The 20087-nt window shown below is 44.4% G+C and overlaps 1 protein-coding gene across 1 annotated transcript; it reads right to left on the bottom strand.

Annotated features, from left to right (window-relative positions):
• Positions 1-326: 326 nt before the first annotated feature.
• LOC148517018 (coagulation factor X-like) lies at positions 327-19798 on the bottom strand. The gene is made up of 8 exons (XM_088479276.1): positions 19735-19798; positions 19302-19456; positions 18114-18138; positions 14852-14965; positions 12895-13029; positions 12198-12661; positions 4804-4921; positions 327-1235 (listed from the first exon to the last, which is right to left on the bottom strand). The coding sequence occupies exons 1-8, from the start codon at positions 19796-19798 to the stop codon at positions 658-660; spliced, it is 1653 nt and encodes a 550-aa protein (XP_088335402.1). The 3' UTR covers positions 327-657.
• Between the last annotated feature and the right edge of the window lie 289 nt (positions 19799-20087).

Below are 20087 nucleotides of genomic sequence, written 5' to 3' on the forward strand. Positions count from 1 at the left end.
CCCCTACCCACCCATTCACGGGAAAAAAATGTAAATGGTCAATAAAATTAAACCCTCCTACATGACCATCAGAAGCCGGTGGATGAAGTGAAACTGGGACTGAGGTGGATGAAGTGAAACTGGGACTGAGGTGAGTACTTATCACCGGGGGAGGGATGGGGAGGGGGAGGTTAGATCGGAATACAGTGACCGGCGGCCGTCTTATAAAAATATGACAAATTTACCAACGGGCCGCGGCTGCATGGGGGCGGGTTGGTGGGCCCCTACAAGCTTTGGGCCCTTGGGCATCTGCCCAACAAGTCCAATGGAAGAGATGGCCCTGATTTGTATATTGTTTTATGCTTTGTGCATACAGTATGCAAAATTCATTGTTACATTTCACAGAGAATAATAATGGAACCTCCTACTCAGTGATTATCCTATAAGACTTGTACATGTGCTCCGTGGATATGTTTTTCCATAATGTTGTTGGCAAAATATTATTACAATATTAGTATAATGCTATTCTTCCACAATTGAAGTTTTTAAAATCCATATTTCCTTCTTACTGAAGACCTCTTGCTGTATCCGGTTTATGTTTAGCACAGACTTTGCCTTTCTGTGACTTCTTTATCTTCATCCTTCATCTTTCTAAACACTGGAAATTATTAATTTATCTCATAATGTTTTTGTAAGTGGCTCATCAAATCCCTCTGTATCTATAATAGTCTCCTTTATCCATGATATGTAATTGGCCACTCTTGTGTACACACCGTATTTTCCCTCATCTGCACATCCTTCTCCCCAGCTTATCACTCCAATCAGGTACCAGGTGTTGCGGTATAACACAGCAAATGGCCCGCCGCTGTCCCCTTTACAAGCGTCTTTGACCTCAATATCGTGTCCAGCACAGAACATGTTCCCTGTTAGTTCCATGTTAGTGGAGGCCATACAAGCCTCTTGGCTGACAACAGGTAGCCGGACCTTTAATAAAAAGCGACTAAAACGTCCTAAATGTCGCATGGCTCCCCAGCCACTTACTTGTCCTATCTCTCCCTCTTGGGTTAGTAGTTTCCCAAGACCAGGACTAGGTAAGCATATAGGTAACGTGTATTCACTGAAGATAGCTGGGCTGCGTAGGTACAGAAGTGCAATGTCGTTGTCATAATTTTCCGCCAGATAATATGGGTGAGAGAGAACTTTCAGCACCGCAATCTTCTGCTCATCCTGATCACGGAGATATTTGTCATAATCTCCTAGAAATTAGGTGGAAACATTAAAAATTGTATTACCTTAACAATTACAGAGCTCCCGCCTTATAACCCCATCTTAAAACATACCCAAACTGTTGTTAGAAATAGGGCACAATATAATATTATTATTATTATCAGTTATTTATATAGCGCACACATATTCCGCAGCGCTTTTACAGAGAATAGTTGGCCATTCACATCAGTCCCTGACCCAGTGGAGCTTACAATCTATATTCCCTATCACATGTGCACACACATACACACTAGGGTTAATTTTTTGTTGGTAGCCAATTAACCTACCAGTATATTTTTGGAGTAATATGTATATTGCTAACATTTATGTAGAGCTTTAGAATTGAGGAGCTCATTCAGACCCTCTCACTATATGCGAACGCTTGCTCGATGCGTATGCAAATCCAGCGCACACCCTGCAAGGCAGGCGATCGCACGGCAAGGCATTAGCACACCCACTATGTCTTGGTGTGCGATCACTTTGTGTATGCAGACGCCCACCAGCCATTCATAAGACGCCCACTTGTGCACGTCATCTCCTGGAAGTGCTTGAAACCATTGGTACATCGAGCACCATCGGATGCGATCACAGCGCTTGAGGTTGACTATACCCTGCTGCAAGCACTGCGATCACTTGTGAAATACAACCCAGTGACGTGTACAATGACGCTGCCTGTTAATTATGCACGCCTCTGTAATGGCGTTGGGACGCTCAGGCACACCTGCGTTCGCACCTCCACTCCCCCGTTTCTAGTGGCCAGCCACTGTCACCACCCACAAACGGCCTCTCCTGTCACTCATTCAGCTGGGCTGTAAATGCTCAGCGAGAATACGCTTCCTGATCTCTCGCTGTGGTTCGCACACGCACAATGCGATGCATACGCATGTGCAGATCGCAACTATCAGTCAACTATGAGCGTTTGCATCATAGCGAGAGGGTCTGAATGAGCTCCTGGGAACAAACAGAGTAATAAAACAAGACTGGATATTACCAGACAGAGGTCACAGGACGAGGACCCAGCTTGTAACCTTAAGCTCTTTAAGAAAATAGGAATTTGCTACATGAGGCGCCACATGTTGCCTATTGGTCCAGCCAGATTGCAGTGGGTTGTATGATGCAGTCATAGAACGGGTTAGGTACGGGATGCCGGCGCTCAGGATCCCAACGCTCGGAATCCTGATGCCGGCATCCCGACAGGGTTAGGATACTGACACTTGTCGGTAAGTATCCTACCCCTAACCCAATTCCTAACCCTCCCCGCACACTAAACCTAACCTCCCCCTAGTGCTTAACCCTAACCCTCCCCCCAGTGCATAACACTAACCCTCCCCTCCTAGTGCCTAACCCTCCCCGCACCCTAAACCTAACCTCCACCCCAGTGCCTAAACCAAACCCTCTTCCTAGTGCCTAACACTAACCCTCCCCTCTTAGTGCCTAACCCCTACCCCTCCCGCTTACCCCACTACTTACGGTTGGGATGCCGGAGGTCAGGAAACCCGCAACGGGATTCTGACTGGTGTCAGGATACCGGCGCCGGCATTCTAAGCACTGGAATCCCAACTGCCAGGATTTTAAATACCTCCCCATAGAACAGTTCTGGTTTTTGGTCACAGCAATACTGGTATGCGTGTATCAGGAGGATAATGTATGGTTTCAGTGACTGACAGCAGAGCGTAGAAGAAATCCTGACCCTCCTTAGGGGTGCCTAACCCTAACCCCCCCCCAAGTGCCTAACCCTAATCCCCCCTCTAAGTGTCTAACCCTAACCCCCCCCTTCCCCGCTGCCTAAACCTAAGTCCCCCGGGGGGTGCCTAACCCTAAGTCTCCCTCGGGGGTCCCTAACCCTCCCTCCCCCTAGCCTAACCCTCCCGGGGGGTGCCTAACCCTAGGTCCCCTCGGGTGCCCTAAACCTAACCCTCCCCCCCGTGGCTGTCCGCGGACATCGAAGGGATGCCGGGCGCCTATCTCCCGGCGTTGGGGGAAATGACAGGTGTCTAGATATAGACGCCCGGCATTTCACCCTCGCCGGGATATGACAGTCGGGAAGCTGGCTGTCGGGATTGTGTACCCTCAGTGCAACTCATACGCATGTGCAGATGGCTGATATTCACTCAACTGCGAAAACATCGGCATAGAATACAGCTCTGAGTCTCTGCTGGTGCTTTGACACCCAGTCTTATTTTATTAATGTGTTTGTTTCCAGTATGCTAATACGAGTACTGTAAATTAACATTATCAAACTCCATAAGAAGAACGTTTAGGCGATATAGGAAAAAGAGAGACACTGGTAATTTTAGGGCATGGTGAGCTTTGCAAGCAAGATCATTAGTAAAACCCTCCGAGAAATCCCGGGAGACGGGAGGAGTGGTGCATTGAATGGTGTCATTACATCCTGCCCCTCCCACTCAATTAGATTGAATCTGGTAAGGTGATCTACTCTTTCTGGAGATCTCCCTGAAATTTGTGAGTCTCCCAGACATTCCAGGGTCATTGGGAACTATGAGGTTAATACATTTATTCTTCAATATTTGCATTAGACAAATACAAAAGTAGACTAAACACATATAGAGTTTGTATGTGACAATATAACCCTAAATGATACCCCTTAGGACTGTACTTTTTTTTTGAAGGAAAGCTAAACTCAAAATCGAAAGTTTGCTCTTAGGGGGTCATTCAGACCTCGCAAGAGGGTCGATGTTCCCCACTGCACATGCGCACGACGGAGGGAGCTCTGCCGTGCGCATACGCGAGACCCGGCGAGCGACGGGCTCACCATCGCTCCGGGTCTCGCACCAAAGGGGGTGTGCTGTCGATGTTGATTGACAGCACGCCCTCTTTGGTGGGCGTGCCGGGGGCGTGCCTGCCAGACGGAGGCGTTCCCATGGGAACGCCTACCGTCTGAAGCCGGTCCCACTGACATCACTAGTGATGTCAGTGGGAGTGATTTTGGCTCTGATAGAGCCAAAATCACTCCAGGGCTTGCGGCAGCGAGACCCTACCGCATGGGTCTCCGTCGCAAGCCCGATGGTCGCAATGGTCAAGACCATCGCGACCATCATCATGGACGCTCGCTATAGCTGTGGGTGGTAACCCACAGCTATGCGAGCGTCCATGAGGACGCTCCAAAAAAAGGTAGGAGGGCCCTGATTCAGAGCGAGCGCTCTGGTCAGAGCGTTCAGCTCTGAATCAGGCCCTTAGTTAGCAAAGTTACAATACAATTCAATGTTAGATTTACCTGTGATGTGATGATCGTGCGATCCAGCAGGTCACCCAGAAAACTAAATGTGCACAGTGCTGCTCTCCTATTGACTTTTGACCCACACTTACTTAAGGGGCAAAGGGTGCCAACAGAGTGTGTTTGTTTTTGCATTTTACAAACTTATGCAGAGAGACCAGAGCGGAACAGGACAAACAGCAGAAGGGAGCGGAACATGACAGACAGCAGTGGGGGAGGAGCAGCGGAAATTGGCAGAGCCGGACAGAGCAGGGGCTGGCGGACTTATTATTATAGTATACTCATAATTGTAAGAGTTTGTCAGCTGTAATAAGACCACTCACCGATAGTAACATGATGTGGATAAATGTCTTCAAAGCAGTGTGCAGCAGATATTACCCAGCGTTGGCTGATCAGACTTCCACTGCAGAAATCTATTCCTCGGGAAGTACGGATCAAGACCTGAAAGAGGCAGCAGAGGATTCAATATACCAGCCTGCAATGTAGATGCATAGTATCTCTAAAGTATAACCCAATGGTATCTCTTATAGATGGCATAATTATTGATCCTGAAACATTTACTTGCTTGTTATGATGTAGTTTATAATGCATATACCTGATTCAGAGTTGGGAATTGAGTAAGATAGAGCATGTAACTGTGCATCTTGGTAAAACCATGAAGGAATCTGTCTCCCCAATTTTCATCCAGTGTTGTTTTGCTGAACCTCTGTGCTTTTCGTTGCGCCACTTGGCCAAACACCAAATCATTTCTACCTGCTGTGTATTGACGCCGCTATCCGGGTCCACAAATGTTTACCTGTGACTTACCTGGAAGTGTTTGAAGCTGGATTCCTCTAGTTCCTTGGTCCTGAAACTGCGCCAGGAATCTGAATAAATGATGGAGCCCTCTGCTATTTTGTGTCAAAGATGATAACTAACAGGATTTTGGGGCTTCTGTCCAGCACCTCAACCAGGAAGACGTCCCCGGATTCACATCACACATATCACAAACCAGGGACATAGCCGCTCATTCCCTGTCCTGCAGTGCTTCTATAAGGTGGGCCATCTAGTTACAGGGCGATGTCAGCGCTTTCCTAAGGTGCATGGGCGCAGCCAAGATGTATCAGGTCAGCTGATTGCTCACATCCAGTCACTGCCAGTCTGCTGCAGTCACATGACTGCTCTCTCCTATCCCCTGTAAGAGCACTCAATTTAGAGCTTCACCGGTCACTACCACACTGTCGTAACAACATGGAACATACAAAACGTCCTCTGTGTGCTCTCTCTCCAGTGTGTACCTTCTGACTCCGATCCATCGCTTGAAGCAGCGCTCCTGCTACCTGTGACTGTGCTTCTGTGAATCAGTTCCATCTAATCTTCAGTGTTATCTCTTCTACCATTATCCAGAAACCCTCCAGCCTGTGTTCAGTGCCGCTGTCTCCACTGGTTCCAGTCCAGCCCCTGTCTTCCCTTGTTCCAGTCCAGTGCAAGTACTCCTCCGGTTCAAGTCCAGTTCTAGTCACCTCCTGATCCCTCTGGTTCCAGTCCAGTTCAAGGAATATTCAGTATTCGCCAGTCCCAGTCCGGTCCAGCCTCCTTTTGTTCTAATCTGGTTCAAATCTTCTACTGTCGCCTTCAGTTCCAGTCCGGTCTAGGCTGCATATTTCCATCCTGTATCCATCATTCAGGTTTCAGTCCGGTTCAGCCTGCTACCTACACTCTGGTTCCAGTCCAGTGCCAGCCTGTGTTATTCCTGCAGTAGTCTGAAGCATTCATTTATTAACATTAACTGTAATAATGCTTCCAAGTGCCAAGTCTTCAGTTTGCTACCATTTGTAACTTTAAGCAGGTCTTCTGTTAACAACTCACCTGCTCATTGCGTGTTCAAATGGACTGATCCTAGATCCTAGTATTAGATACTTCAGCCTGTATTGTTGCTCTGAGAGGTCCATTTAATCTCCACTACTCTTCTCAGCACGACTGCTCCAAGCATACCTTTGGGACTCTCTGCTCATCAAAATATCGGTGTGACCATCAATGGTGGCTGTTGTGCTGATGGTCTTCTCACTGAGTGTTGGGGTTCATGCTGAGTTTCCAGTAGAGTGGCTAACACTGTCCTTTGCTGTTCATGCTGAATTTTCAGTAGAGTGGCTGACTCTGGGCGCTGTGAACTAGGGACTGAATCTGCATGCCTCTCTGCGGGTGTAGGCTCCAGGCACCCAGCTCGGGATGGACCACCTTAGTGGATTCTAGCCAGGCTATTGGTTATTTGAGTTGCCCCCTGCTCATTTCCTGAGTTCTCAAGTATTGGTTCCAGCTCCATGGTCCTGAAGGTCAAGGCTAAGGTTGAGTTCCTTTCAAGTGGTTTCAAGTACTGGCTGGGGGTTTCCAGTAGCCACTGACCTCCCTGACAACACGCCTCCGAAGACCCACTGTTGCAAAAGCACCCTGCCTGCATTCTTTCGCTTGGTGAACTTGGCAATTTTGGCACTGCTCGAAATGCCGTTCTGCTGAAGAAATGCCTCACTCTACATCTGGGGCAAATGCCTCACTCTACATCTGGGGCAAATCCCACATTTTTATCATCCTATCAGGAAGAAAACATTAAACTTTATTGTTGTTTTATCCGAATATAAACCTTACAAATTGCATATAAGACTTTTTCTTGCGGCCCACACAAGCTTAGACCTTGATTATTAGGGCCAATTTGGATTTTGAGTTTAACAACAAAAGCTCAATAAGAGTCAATATCCAGATCCTATTATGCAAGTATCTAGTACATGCTTTTATTTTTTTTAGGTCAATTTTCAGTATCCCTGTAAAGAGGTTAGCAAAGGATACATGTCACAAGATGAAACCATGGTTATAGCAGGTGCTAGAGGAGTCTGGGCACTAAAAAGGGACAGCTCAGGCTACACCCCCTTCCAGGCAGGTATTTTTGAATGCCTTAGGTGCTGGTCACATATTTTTCAGCTGCTCATGCAGCTGGAGTTTTTCAATATTTTAGTTGTTTATTTTAGTTTTTTGTGCTGGGCTGACTGTGGAGCTATTGCTTAGCAATGCTCCCATCCATCGCCCTGTTATAGTCTCCATGACTCTGGCTGACAGAGTGCTCTCGCCACAGCTGATCTGTCCGCGCAGACTCCGTACCTAAAGGTATGCTGCAGCCGCAACCGGAATCATGGGGGACCAGGTAAGTGTCTTCCGCAGATCTCATGAAGCTTCAAGGCAGCACGACAGCTGAACAGATCTTCCCATGATGTTGGGGTAGGGATGGACATCGGAAGCCAATGGTTAGCAACCATCATTGTTTCCGATTCAAAGGAAATACTCTTTCCATCAAATGCCGGACATTCGATGGTTGCCAGCCATCGGATGCAGCTTTCTGATCCCCATCCGATGGCTGGCTGTGGGAGGTGAGCACACACCACTGCTCTGCATAGCAAAGTAACAGGTGAGCAGGAGCAAAATAGAAGTTGTGCCCATGTGCACAACATCTATTCTCAGTGTAGGGAGCCGCCCAGTATCTCAGAGAGTGCTGGGCACAGCCCCACAGTGATGAGGGAGGGGGGGGCATGAGGCTCCACCTCCTTTTCCAAAGGCTCCACCCCCTTTCCATGCACATGTATAACCATCGCAATGGTTATACAATCTCGGTTTGGATGTGATGGCTAGTTGCATTGCTTGATTCGATGCCGGACTTCTGATGTCCATCCCTATGTTGGGGTCAGCGGCAGGATACGTGCCAGTGAGAGCCCAGTCCTCTTCTCCCTCACTAGACCACACAGTGGTCTGCCATGATGATTGGCCCAAGGGGAGGAGGATTTATCCAGTTCTCTCCCCAGCATTTGGCGTGCTCCCTCTCTGGCAGCCCACCAAGGGTCCTTTCCTCCCCTTAGGTTGCTCAGTTGCCATTTAACAGTACACTGCTGCAATTATCTGCAAAGAGAATGTTGGGTCTCCACTTCTATACCTCTTTACCACACCTTTTGGGTGCCATATTGGTGTAGCAGTTTTCTCTTTCTGCTGTGTGTATGTTTGGGCTGTTTTTTTTCTGTAAGAGTATCTTTATACATTTATAAGCCCCTTTTGGTATGGTATTTTTGTTATCATTCTGCCTGATAAATAGGCAGCATTCAGGTGACTCGAATGTCTTAACTTTCTTAGTTTTGAAGTGTTTTGAGCATCTAGTGCTGAGGCATATTAAATCCCACTTTGCTGCTGAATTTGACCCCTTTCAGTTTGCTTACAGGGTGAATCGCTCTACAGGTGATGCTGTTTCAACTGTTTTACATCAGGTGCAGACCCACTTAGAGCAAAAGAGGTCCTATGTTAGAATTTTATTTGTTGATTTTAGTTCTATTTTTAATACTATTATTCCGACTTCTTTGTTTTCTAAGCTTTTCATTTAGGTTTAAATGGGTATACGTGCAATTGGGTCTTGAATTTTTTGAAACATAGGCCCCAAGTGGTTAAGTTAGGGGGATGTGCTTCTTGGGGAAGTTCTGACAGGTTCTCCACAGGGGTGCATTCCAAGCCCACTATTATATTCATCATTTACTTATGTTTGTGTACCAACTTCACCTTTTGTTAAGATTGCGAAGTTTGTGGATGATATCGCTATTGTGGGTTTGATAGGTAACGAGGAGGAAGCTTATCGGTATGAGGTGCAAAAATCTCTTGAATGGAGTAAGGATAATTGTCTACTCCTAAATACCACAAAAATGGTAGTTAGGGGATCTAAGTTACCAGTGGTTTTAGATGGTATGATTATTGAGGAGGTGGATTCCTTTACATATTTTGAGGGAGGGATTTGACGTGGTCTCTAAATTCTACATTTGTAGTGAAAAAGGCCCAGCAATGCCTCTTCTTTTTGAGGAGACTGGAGGCGGCTTGTTTGAGTATGGAGAAGCTCTTATCGTTTTTATCGTTGTATACTAGAGAGTGTCCTGACTTATGGGATTATTATATGGTATTTGAATTGTACTGCTGCAGATCGAGGTGTTCTTGAGTGTGTGGTCAAGACTGCCAGGAGACTAATTGGAAAATTAGTCACGAATTTGCCACAAATTCAGGATCTCTATGAGAGCAGAGAATTAAAGAGGATAAGAAGTATCTTAGCTGACCCTAGTCTTCCGAATTGGAATCGGTACGTAATGCCAGCTGTCAGGATGCCTCCTGTCAAAATACCGACAGCAGCACCCCGATGGTTGGTTACCTGACCCCTTCTCCCCCTTACCCTCCCTTCTTGTAGTCTAACTCTAACCCTCCCCATCCCACACCCTAACCCTCCCCGTTAGTGCCTAAACCTAACCTTCCTCCCTTAGGGGGTCTATTTATCAAGCAGTGAAAATGTGGAACAGTGGAGAAGTTGCCCATAGCAACCAATCCGCTCCTACCTATTGTTTTATAGACTGTACTTGATAAATGCTACTTCAAAGCTGATTGGCTGCACTGGGGAACTTCTCCACACTTTTCACTGCTTAATAAATAGACCCCTAAGTGCCTAACCCCCCCCCGGTGGTGCCTAACCTAACCCACCCCAGGGGTGCCTAAGCCTAACTTCCCCCCACAAAACCTAACGCTAACCCCTCTATGCTACCTAATCCTAACCCTCCCTTCCCCTGCGGCTAACGGCTAAGTCACCCCAGATTTACCTGGTTCGGGCTGGCGGCTGTCTGTGTTCCTTCATCGGTATTAAGATAAGCGTTGGTATTTTGACGCCTGTCTTAAGTCTCGTGTCGGACTTCCAGCGTCGGGATTCAGACCAGCGGCATCCCGTCCATGGTCTGCTAACTACATCCCATTTGAATTATATGGTTTTCGAAAGGTTACCCTCTAATAAACGTTTTTAGAAGCGTGTGCACACATACAAAGCGGATATATAATAGCTTTTTTTGCAGCAGCTGTTCGTCTATGAACTGTCAAAATGCACCGACTTGAGTACTATGGAAATGTTTTACTTGTTTGCTTTAATATGCTGTTTATGGAGTATTTGTAATTGACATTTCATTGACAATTTAATGTTGTTGTTTTGTTGATGACAATAAAGTGTATTGTAATTGTAAATGAATGTATGGCTGCATGACATAGAAGGACTCCAAAGAACAGTTGTCTATGCAAAGTTAAGTGACAACCCATAATGAGGGAGAATAGGCAGTGCAAAATGTAATCTGTTTTCAGATATAAATACTAGTCATCAATCATAGAAATATGATGCAGGCTTATGCATAAAATTGCTGCAAATTAGGGGCATATTGAAAGATGGGGAAGGGAGGAATTGTGTACATAGGTGCTTACCCATTTCTATACAGTAGTTTGCTATATTTATAGAGATTCATATAGGAGAAACAGATTAAGCATCTATTGTGCTAAATGTCCCCTATACAAGGAAGTTATTTACTTTTCTGTGTTTAAGGTAGAAACTAGCTGTGACATCCCAGTCATCATACTGTAAGTCAGAAACCAGCCAACCAGCCACAGAAGAGTTGAGGGTGACAACAAGGGATGTGTGGTTGTGGTTTTATACAGGTATTGCAATTGAGAATTGAGTGGCTGCAGTAATTTATTGCTGTCTTACCAGCTATCAGAAGATATGACCCTATGGGCTCTATTTACTACAATCCGCATATTGAATGCAGATTGTAGTGTAATATTAACGACTGAATTCGCATTGCGAATCCAGGCAATATCACAGGGATTTACTTCAAATCCCTTGCAGGGACAGAGCTTGCGATAAAGCTCTGTCCCGGCGAATCCCCTTCGCACACTAGTCACAGTATTTTCACAAAAAATACCGTGACAAAGTGCCCGCGCATGCGCCGACCGGCCGCCGCTGCTACACCCCCTGGCGCTAAGCTACACCCCCGTCGTTAAGCCCCGCCCCCCGCGATCGCGGACCCCCTCCCTTAATAGCACTTACCTGCAGTCATCGGTGCTCTGGTGATGTCTTCCATGCCTCCGGTCAGCTGATATCCCATACTGCACTGGGACCCGATCACCTGATGATCGGGTCGCAGTGCACCATGGGAAACCAGCTGACCGGAGGGAGAACATCACCGGAGCCCCGACCACCTGTCCATGGAGTCAGGTAAGTAAATTTTTTTTTTACTTTTTTTTTTTTTTTTTTGCAGTGTATCAGCTTGCGGTCTGTTTAGACCACACAGCTGATCACTGGGACCTTTTAGAGCAGAGTAGGAGCCCGGTAACCAGGGGAGACCCTGGATAACGCCACCTCCAGGTGGCGTTATTATAACAGGGTTTTCTCCGATATTTTTTTACAATTTATTTTTAGTAACTTGGGTCGGATCACATCTCCCATTACAATTATGGGAAATGCGATCTGCTTACTAAAAATAAGTGATACTTAGGGGTTGGAGTAGAATTTTACGAATTCTACTCCAATTGCGCTGTAATAACTATAGGTGATACTAAAATAATGTGAAAAGGGTGTGAAAACACCCTTTTTCACTTTATTTTAGTAAAAATAATGTTAATAAATAGAACCCTATGTGTTATATTTTCTGGCCTTGTCAGTCCCATTGACATTCAAAATTAAATTAAATTTTTTATACACCCACATTTTCTTTTTAACAACACCCACTTGCTTCAATATTTTTGCTTTTCTTTGCAATTGACAGATCTTTGGAGAGTATGAGTGTAAATAGCTCAGTGGGCTACTGTAAATCGTGTGGGAGTTGCACAGTATTCACTAATTTAAAATCAGGGATTTACACACCTGCCAGGGGCACTGGCCCAGCTCACAACGTGTCCCTCCAACTATCCGAGTTCCATCTTCACCACCCAGAACACGTCCAATAGAGTCTTCATTTGAAGTAGTATAATTCCCAGCTCCTCCAACTGCTGTACTGTTCTTATGGTCACTCTTATTTGCTGAAGCATTGAGAGTGTTGTTAACACCACCTCTCTCATTAGGGCTAGCGACACTGGCTGTCCCATTTAAGTCTTGAGAAGTGAGATTTTCAACATGTTTGTCAGTTGCTTGCGGCCATACAGTCGTATGTGTGAGGGGCACGTTCTCTATACTATTGTTTAAAAGTATTAAAGTGGGCATGGTAGCTGTTGTATTAGGACGAGGAGTCTCTTTGCCAGTGGGATCAGAAGTGGAGTTTTCTAGAGATTCTAGGTCCATATCTAGCAGTGAGCGTGTTGAACTGGCCATCATTCCACAAGGAAAACGATCTGAAAATGAAAGAGATGGATTGTTGCCATGAAGATTCCAATAATTATATCTGAACAAACATGGCACTAGTATTGCCTCTTTGCTAAAAGTATTAGTTTCTAATGGTTGGCTGAAGAAGAATATATATCTATTAAATAAGTGTTATTATAGCTCCAGTCTCCATTATAAGCAATTATGAGTTATCATGTTACATTTGCTGCGGTAGCATCATTTAAGCAAAGCTGCCACCTACCAGATTTGGCACATTTCTTGCCATCCTCCTCTAGGGTGTACCCTTGTGCGCAGGAGCAGCTCACACTGAGTGACCGGGCAGTATCTGTGCAGTACTGCCAGCATCCTCCATTCTTATACCAGCACTCGTACCGCACTGCAAATAAAGGCATGCTACATTTTACCACAATCCATCCTATAATACAGTATAAGTACATGTGTAAAAATGACTTGCCTTAACTTTGTGAGAATATCTCTCCTCACACAACCATTAACAGTGCTTCACAGCTGGGATAGCCATGGAGATAACAGGCAAATGGATTTTGTTTAATAGTATTTAGGTAGAGTATTTACAACATAAGGCAAAAAAGTACTTTGTCTAGGACAACACTTCAGCGGATTACATAAATTTATTTTTAAGGCAATTTTAGATTTTCTTTTATGATATTCCTTTTTAGGAACACGGCTTTACAATTCACACATTTTTCCCTTCAAAAATAATGGAGGCAAGGGTGTTCCATGAAGAGTTATAAGCATGTGAGCTGCACAATCATCAGTGTCAGAAAGCTGGAGACACAACCTCACCAATATTATTGGGGCATTTTAATGAAATGCAAATGTGGGACACGATATGTGGCTTGCATGCATCGACGATTGTTACAGCAGTTCAACATTGCTAATTTTACTATGTACTGTACCTCAAACGTGGTAAATGTTGCGGTCACAATGAACCACCGTTATACACGTTCCCACGCCGTTCTGCTGGCACATTGCTAGCATCGCAGTCAATTTAATTGCCCACAAAGGGCCTGATTGCGAGGTGGAAGTAAAGGCCCCCATACATCAGAGATTGATCGCCGCGATCGGATACACCGATCCGTTGGATGGAAATGCCGACCGGCGGATATCGATGTTCTGTGATCCATCGCAGGATCTGTGAAATTCTACATATTAAATTTCAACGATCTGTCAATCACGATAATTTTTTGATCATGATCGGCAAATCTGTGAAAACCAACATGTTGGATTTCACCGATCCGCCGATCCAGCATCTCTGGATCCCCGCATTGCGGCGATCCATTTCTGATGTATGGTGGCCTTTTATAAAAAAAAAAAGTAAGTAACTGTGCACCTGGACAAACCATGCTGCAATACTGGGAATCCAAATACATTTTTTTTTACTTGCCGGGTAAATACTGGCTGCTTTTGCATGTAGCCCACAAATGTTGGACAGCTTTACTTTTACACTGCAATTTAGATGTAAGTTAGGACAAACCGCTCCCAAATCTAAATCTCCCTGCACTTTGTAAATCTGCCCGGCCTGCAGCGTAGCATGGATTTACCAATATGCACAGTTACGTGCTCTTATTTGCTTTAATCCCAGTCAGGCCCTATATCCAAAATGACTCCTTTAGGGCATGTTTGTAGGGCCTGATTCTGAGTTACACATTATGCTGAAGTCTGATGCAGTTGAGCAAATGTTATTATTTTTACTGCGCATGTGTCACATTTGTGTTCGAACAGAGTTGCAGTAGAGGCTTAATCGCTCACATTAAAGGCCATACTATAGGGTTCTACATAACGCTGTCCCATTCGTAATGTGGATAAACTAACTACAGCCTAACTCCAATTCTCTGGTGTGTGATATAATAACCAAGACTATAATAACTAAAGTATTGCTTCAAAACTGCTGGTTATATTACTTTGTGCCTCTGTGGATGGTTAGTGATGGACAATGAGGAAAGGTTTCTATTATAAATTACACTACTGTACATTTTATTCTTACTTATTTAACTCTGTCAACACCAGCTGCAATGTTTGTAAAAAGGGCAATAAGAAGCCCCTGCTGAGAAGGCAATAAGGATGACATCAGACGTAACAAACACACACTCAGTAAGTGCAATGCTTTTTATTTTTTTAAGGTTTGATGAAAACATTTCTACAGCCATTGATCTAATCATATAATAATAGATCCTCACCATCTTCACAGTGCCTTCCGGTGTAACGCGGGGGACATAGACATGTGTAACTGTAGTGATACTGCTGGCATATGCCCCCATTAATGCATGGATTCTCTTTACATGGACTGAGGTCTATAAAGAGACAAGAGCATCTTGAGGAACACAACAGTTTATAGCACAAAGACTAATCATATACATGAATGGAATAAAAGGTAACATTCACAGAATAATGTCAATATATAAGCTTTATTTTTAATAAATATAACAACATAATTTATTTTATGATCGTTTAAGGCTACAATTTTGAACTATACCTGTTAATACACTAATAATGAATGACTGAAAACTCTTTTGACATAGCATAGCTGGCGTGATGGTTAACATTGCTGTTTCACAGCCCTACTGTCATGAGATCTATTCTATTTTTTTTTCATCAATACATTTTTATTGAATATATTGCAAAATATTTATGGGGGTACAGAAAAGGGAAAACATACATAAAATAAATTCTAAGGGGGAAGGGGGTGACAGTACATCCAAAGACATTAGACAAAAACTTAAAACCGTAAATACAGAAATGAATAATAAACTAGGTGTTTTGGTCCGCCTGTGGGAGCTCATTCAAGTCAAAAGGAGAAGGACTCGGGGGGATTGGAGAAGGTAGGGATAGGGGTTCGTCCCTTCCATCTGTAACATATAGGTGCCAGGGGTGCCATTTCACAATTGGGGATGAAGTGGCCATAGAGTAATTGACCTCTCTCGTCTCCATTTTGAAATAGAATTGTGTTTTTGTTATAACTTTGGCAAATGGGGGAGGAGAAGGGGATTTCCAGTGCTGAGCTATAGTGGCTTTGGCAGATATCAGAATATGGCCGAGAACATACCGGTCAGATTTAGGGACGGAGGCTGGATACCAGTGGAGAAGAGCGAGGGAGGGGTCCAGAGTTAGAGTGAGACCTAGGACATCGTTAATAAGAGTGAATACTTCTTCCCAGAAGGGGAGTAATAAAGGACAATCCCAGAAGACATAGAAAATAGAGCCTTCAGAGTGACATAGGTGACAACAGAACTTTGAGACTGTGGGACAGATTTTATGCAATCTACAGGGGGTCAGATATAATCTATTTAAAAGTTTTACATACATTTCAATGTGGTTAGTACATTTAGATAGTGAGAAGGTAGAGAGAGATGAATAATCTCCCATTGTGAGAAGCTGAAGGTACGTTGGAGATCTATTTCCCACCGGAGTTGGGCAGGGGATTACCAGAAAGATATAGCCCCACTAGAGGAGGGGTTAATGAATTTACTCAAAATTTGGTTTGGCGGAGTTTAGAATAGGACCTGTATTCATCAGGGCATACCAATGTGTAAGTTGGTGGTAGTAAAACCAGGCTGAGGGTCCTAATGGATGCTTAGCGCAGAGGTCTAAATACGATAATATAGACGACGAGGAAAAAAAGTCTGCTAGGGACTCAGGGGGTCATTCAGACCCGGTCGTTAGCGCCGATGCGCTCGGACCGGGTCGATGGCCCCCCACAGAGCATGCGCACGCCGGCGCCGTCGTGCGCATGCGTGAGACCCGCTACGACCGACAGCGCCGGTCGTGGCGGGTCTCGATCCTAAGGAGGCGAGCTGTCGATGTTGATTGACAGCTCGCCCCGTTTGGAAGGCGGGCCGGGGGGGGGTGGCAGCCCAAACGGAGGCGTTCCCATGGGAACGCCTACCGTTTGGGGGAGGCCCCACTGAGCTTCCGGCTCAGACAGAGCCAGAAGCTCTCCAGGGCTTACGACAAGGGAGACCCTACCCTAGGGTCTCGTCGTAAGCCCCGATGGTCGCGATGGTCTCTGACCATCGCGACCATCACCGGAGCGGTTGTTAGAGCTGTGGGTGTTAACCCACAGCCTAACGACCGCAACAGAGGCGGGCGGTCAGGATGCAAGCGGCCGCCCAGTTTCTGAGCGACCGCTTGCATCCTCCGACCGCCTCTGAATGAGACCCTCAATACCCAAAGTCCAGTAGGACATATTAAGACTGGGCAAATGAGATCTATTCTTGATCACAACATTATCTATGTCAGGTGTGTATGTTTTCCATATATTTTCATGGGTTTCCTCTGTGTGCTCTAGTTTCCTCTTACACTCCAAAAACATGCTTGTAGGTTAATTGGCTTCTGCCAAAGATGAACCATAAAGTGTATGTGTGTATCCATGTGGAAGGCAATATAGATTGTAAGCTCCATTGATGTGAATGGCTAAAATGTACCTAAGGATGACAGGCTGCGTACTATGTGTGCGCTCTGTAAATGACTGTTAGTAAATATCATAGAATGCACTATACTTTATATATGACCATAATACATTCTAAGGACAGTTGCGTTTACAGACTTCAAAATGCAGAGGATTATGTTGTGTTTACTTGAAGGTGAAAGGTCGTCTTTTTCTTTAATGGATGTTATTTGTTTCTTAATCAGTGCCGCTTATAGCCAATTCTAAAGGTGCATACACATGTAACGATTTTTGAACAATATTTAGTTAACGACGTCGTTACTGTTCAGTCGTTCAAAAAATCGTTCAGTTTCTGAGTTATAACGATGCACGATAATCGTTCAAGCGCGCTCCCGTTTGTAGTTATCGTTCATCGTCCATTTCAGACTGTCCAACATAACAATTTTCATTAAGGGAAGGAACATTTTTCATTCATCGTTGTAAAAATCATTCATTACACTTCAAAAATCGTTCATTTTTTCAAGGGAAACTCTGACAGAAAATCGTTGGTTACAAAATCGTTATGTGTGTATGCATGCACTTTAAGTATTAGCAAAACCAATATTAGACAATATTTGGTAATACAATAATGTATGTTGGGATAGTTAGTAGTTAGGACCGTGGTTCCCAAACTTTGCACTGTGGCCCCCTGGGGTGCCTTGGGACACTTGCAGGGGTGCCTCGGGTTGGTGGTCCAGCACCAAATCAAATTATTTATGGTCAATGTAATGTAAATATGTGGACAAACAGAAGCACAAACCTGTAAAACACAACATAACTGTACCTGAATCTCGCAATAACAAACAAACTTAGGGGTGCCGTAAAAACCCCGCTGTTACTTTAGGGCGCCATGATTCAAAAAAGTTTGGGAACTACTGAGTTAGGGATTTGTTTTATTTCTCATTACAGTCAATTTGTCTTTTAAGTTTTAACATCTAAAAGTCTTAATAAAAAGACTTTATTTTTATTTTTTTTTAAATAATACAGCTTACTGTTCTAGTGGTGATATCACTCACCTTTATAGTGAAACCAAAACTCAGTCTGCAAAGCAAACAAATAAAAAAAAAAAGAAATATTTTAATACGTTGCTAAAGAAATGGTAGAATATATTATATACTGAATATAATGCATCAAACATAAAACACATAGGAATATATTTAAATTCTGGTTTTGTGCACATAGGATCTGTTTCAGAGGTGCATGCAATTCGCATGCAATGTGGATATTCATGTAGCTGGGCGATAATTTGCAACTGCTCTTGCGTGAAAAGTTCTGGATAACGCATGCGCTACACAGAGTGTCTGCACAAAGGTGCTGTTGCCATCGGGACAGAGGGTATCAGAAATAGTGCGGAAAAGTGATGGGCAGTGACTAGGAAGTGGTCAGTAGTGAAATAAAAAATAGTCGGTCCCATGGGCGAGTTATAGAAGTGTCGTGGCCGTTTCAGTGAAAGCAGCTGCAGTCTTATACACACAGCTGTAGCCACAGATTCCATATTCAGAAGGAGAGACTGCACCTGCCTTAGGGGTGGTGCACGTGTTAATGTTGTCCGTGATCTTCGCAGGATGGCAGAGTGTCAGGTATCGCCGGCGGTGTTGCAGCGTGTAGTGATGCTGGAAGTGGGTATCTCAGTGCTTGCACATTCAGACGCAGGCTACTACACAACGGGAGGGCTGAAACTAGCATTTGCATATTATCGCAGCCACAACTCTGGCAACAGACACAAGATCGGTCGCAACAGCATCCACCTCTGCATCAGGCCCTTAGCATCATTTCCACAAAATTGGCCTCTATATATTATTGAAGAATAACTCCATTTAAAAATGATATAGCTTAACAAAAAATCATTATAAGGAATACCACAATTTATTTAAATAACTGCTTATATGACGTGTGCACTGCATCTGTAGGTAGATGTAACAGCGCATGCGCAGCACAGATTCCAGCTGCGGTAAGTTAGTGTAGAGAGGGATAACTATCTATCTATTTCCCGAAAAGCTGTCATCGCAAAAATAACAGCTTTTCGGGATAGATAGTTATGGAGAGGAGGAATGATGAATTCCTCCGGTAATTAGGTAGAACTCCGTGCGAGTACTAAACCTAATTACCTCCAGAGAATTTTTAGGTATGATGAATAGGCCGCTATATCTGTTCCTTGTCATTCTCCTTTTCCCCGCTTGCAATGTGTGTTACAGTATACATACCGTTTTCTCCCGGGATATGAAGATTTCCCGAGCCTCCTCTTTAGAACAGGTCTCTTCATAACATTCCCGCTCTAGATTTCCTGGGAGTATTTCCTCTAGAAAATTATTAGCACGTTTCTGCAGCACATGATGAGCCTTCTGTCTGCCTATAAACACTGAGGGGTATACAGCAGACACATTATTCTCTTTGGTGTACATGACCTTAATCCCACAATGCACTGTAAAAACCCAGACACAGTAAATCTAGCCCTTAGTGCACCATAAAACACTAACATCCTCAGGCTGATGGTGACAAGTCTAATTCTATAGCAAGTGACACATTCAATCTCATTTAAAATATCCATATGAAACTGTTAAATTGGGTTGAAAATCCACCTACAGACAATAGGTAAAATAAAATGATATCCTTATGAAACAAAATACAGTGTTGTACCTGAGTAACAGGATGAGGTAGACAACAGAAGCAGTGTGACAAACAGGAAGGGTCTCATCTTCATGTATCTAGAATATATTAATTACAACATTTATTGTACGTAACAACAATTGTATGCGACTCGTCCTAGTTCTCTGCAAGGTTTCTAGATCGAGACATACTGTAGAGCCTGATTCATGGATCGCAATTGCAGCCACATACCCAGATCAGTTGATAGTGCGTATTGCACATGCATCGCAGTGCGCGTGGGGGAGGTAGCATTGCGATTACCTACGCAGATACAAAGCCATCACAGAGTGACATCAGGTCAGCGTTTGGGGGTGGTGACAGGAGTGTGGTCAGAGAAACGCAGG

The sequence above is a fragment of the Taudactylus pleione genome, unplaced genomic scaffold (genome assembly GCF_031769625.1).
Source record: "Taudactylus pleione unplaced genomic scaffold, aTauple2 ptg000229l, whole genome shotgun sequence".
In the NCBI taxonomy this organism is placed as follows: Eukaryota; Metazoa; Chordata; class Amphibia; order Anura; family Myobatrachidae; genus Taudactylus; species Taudactylus pleione.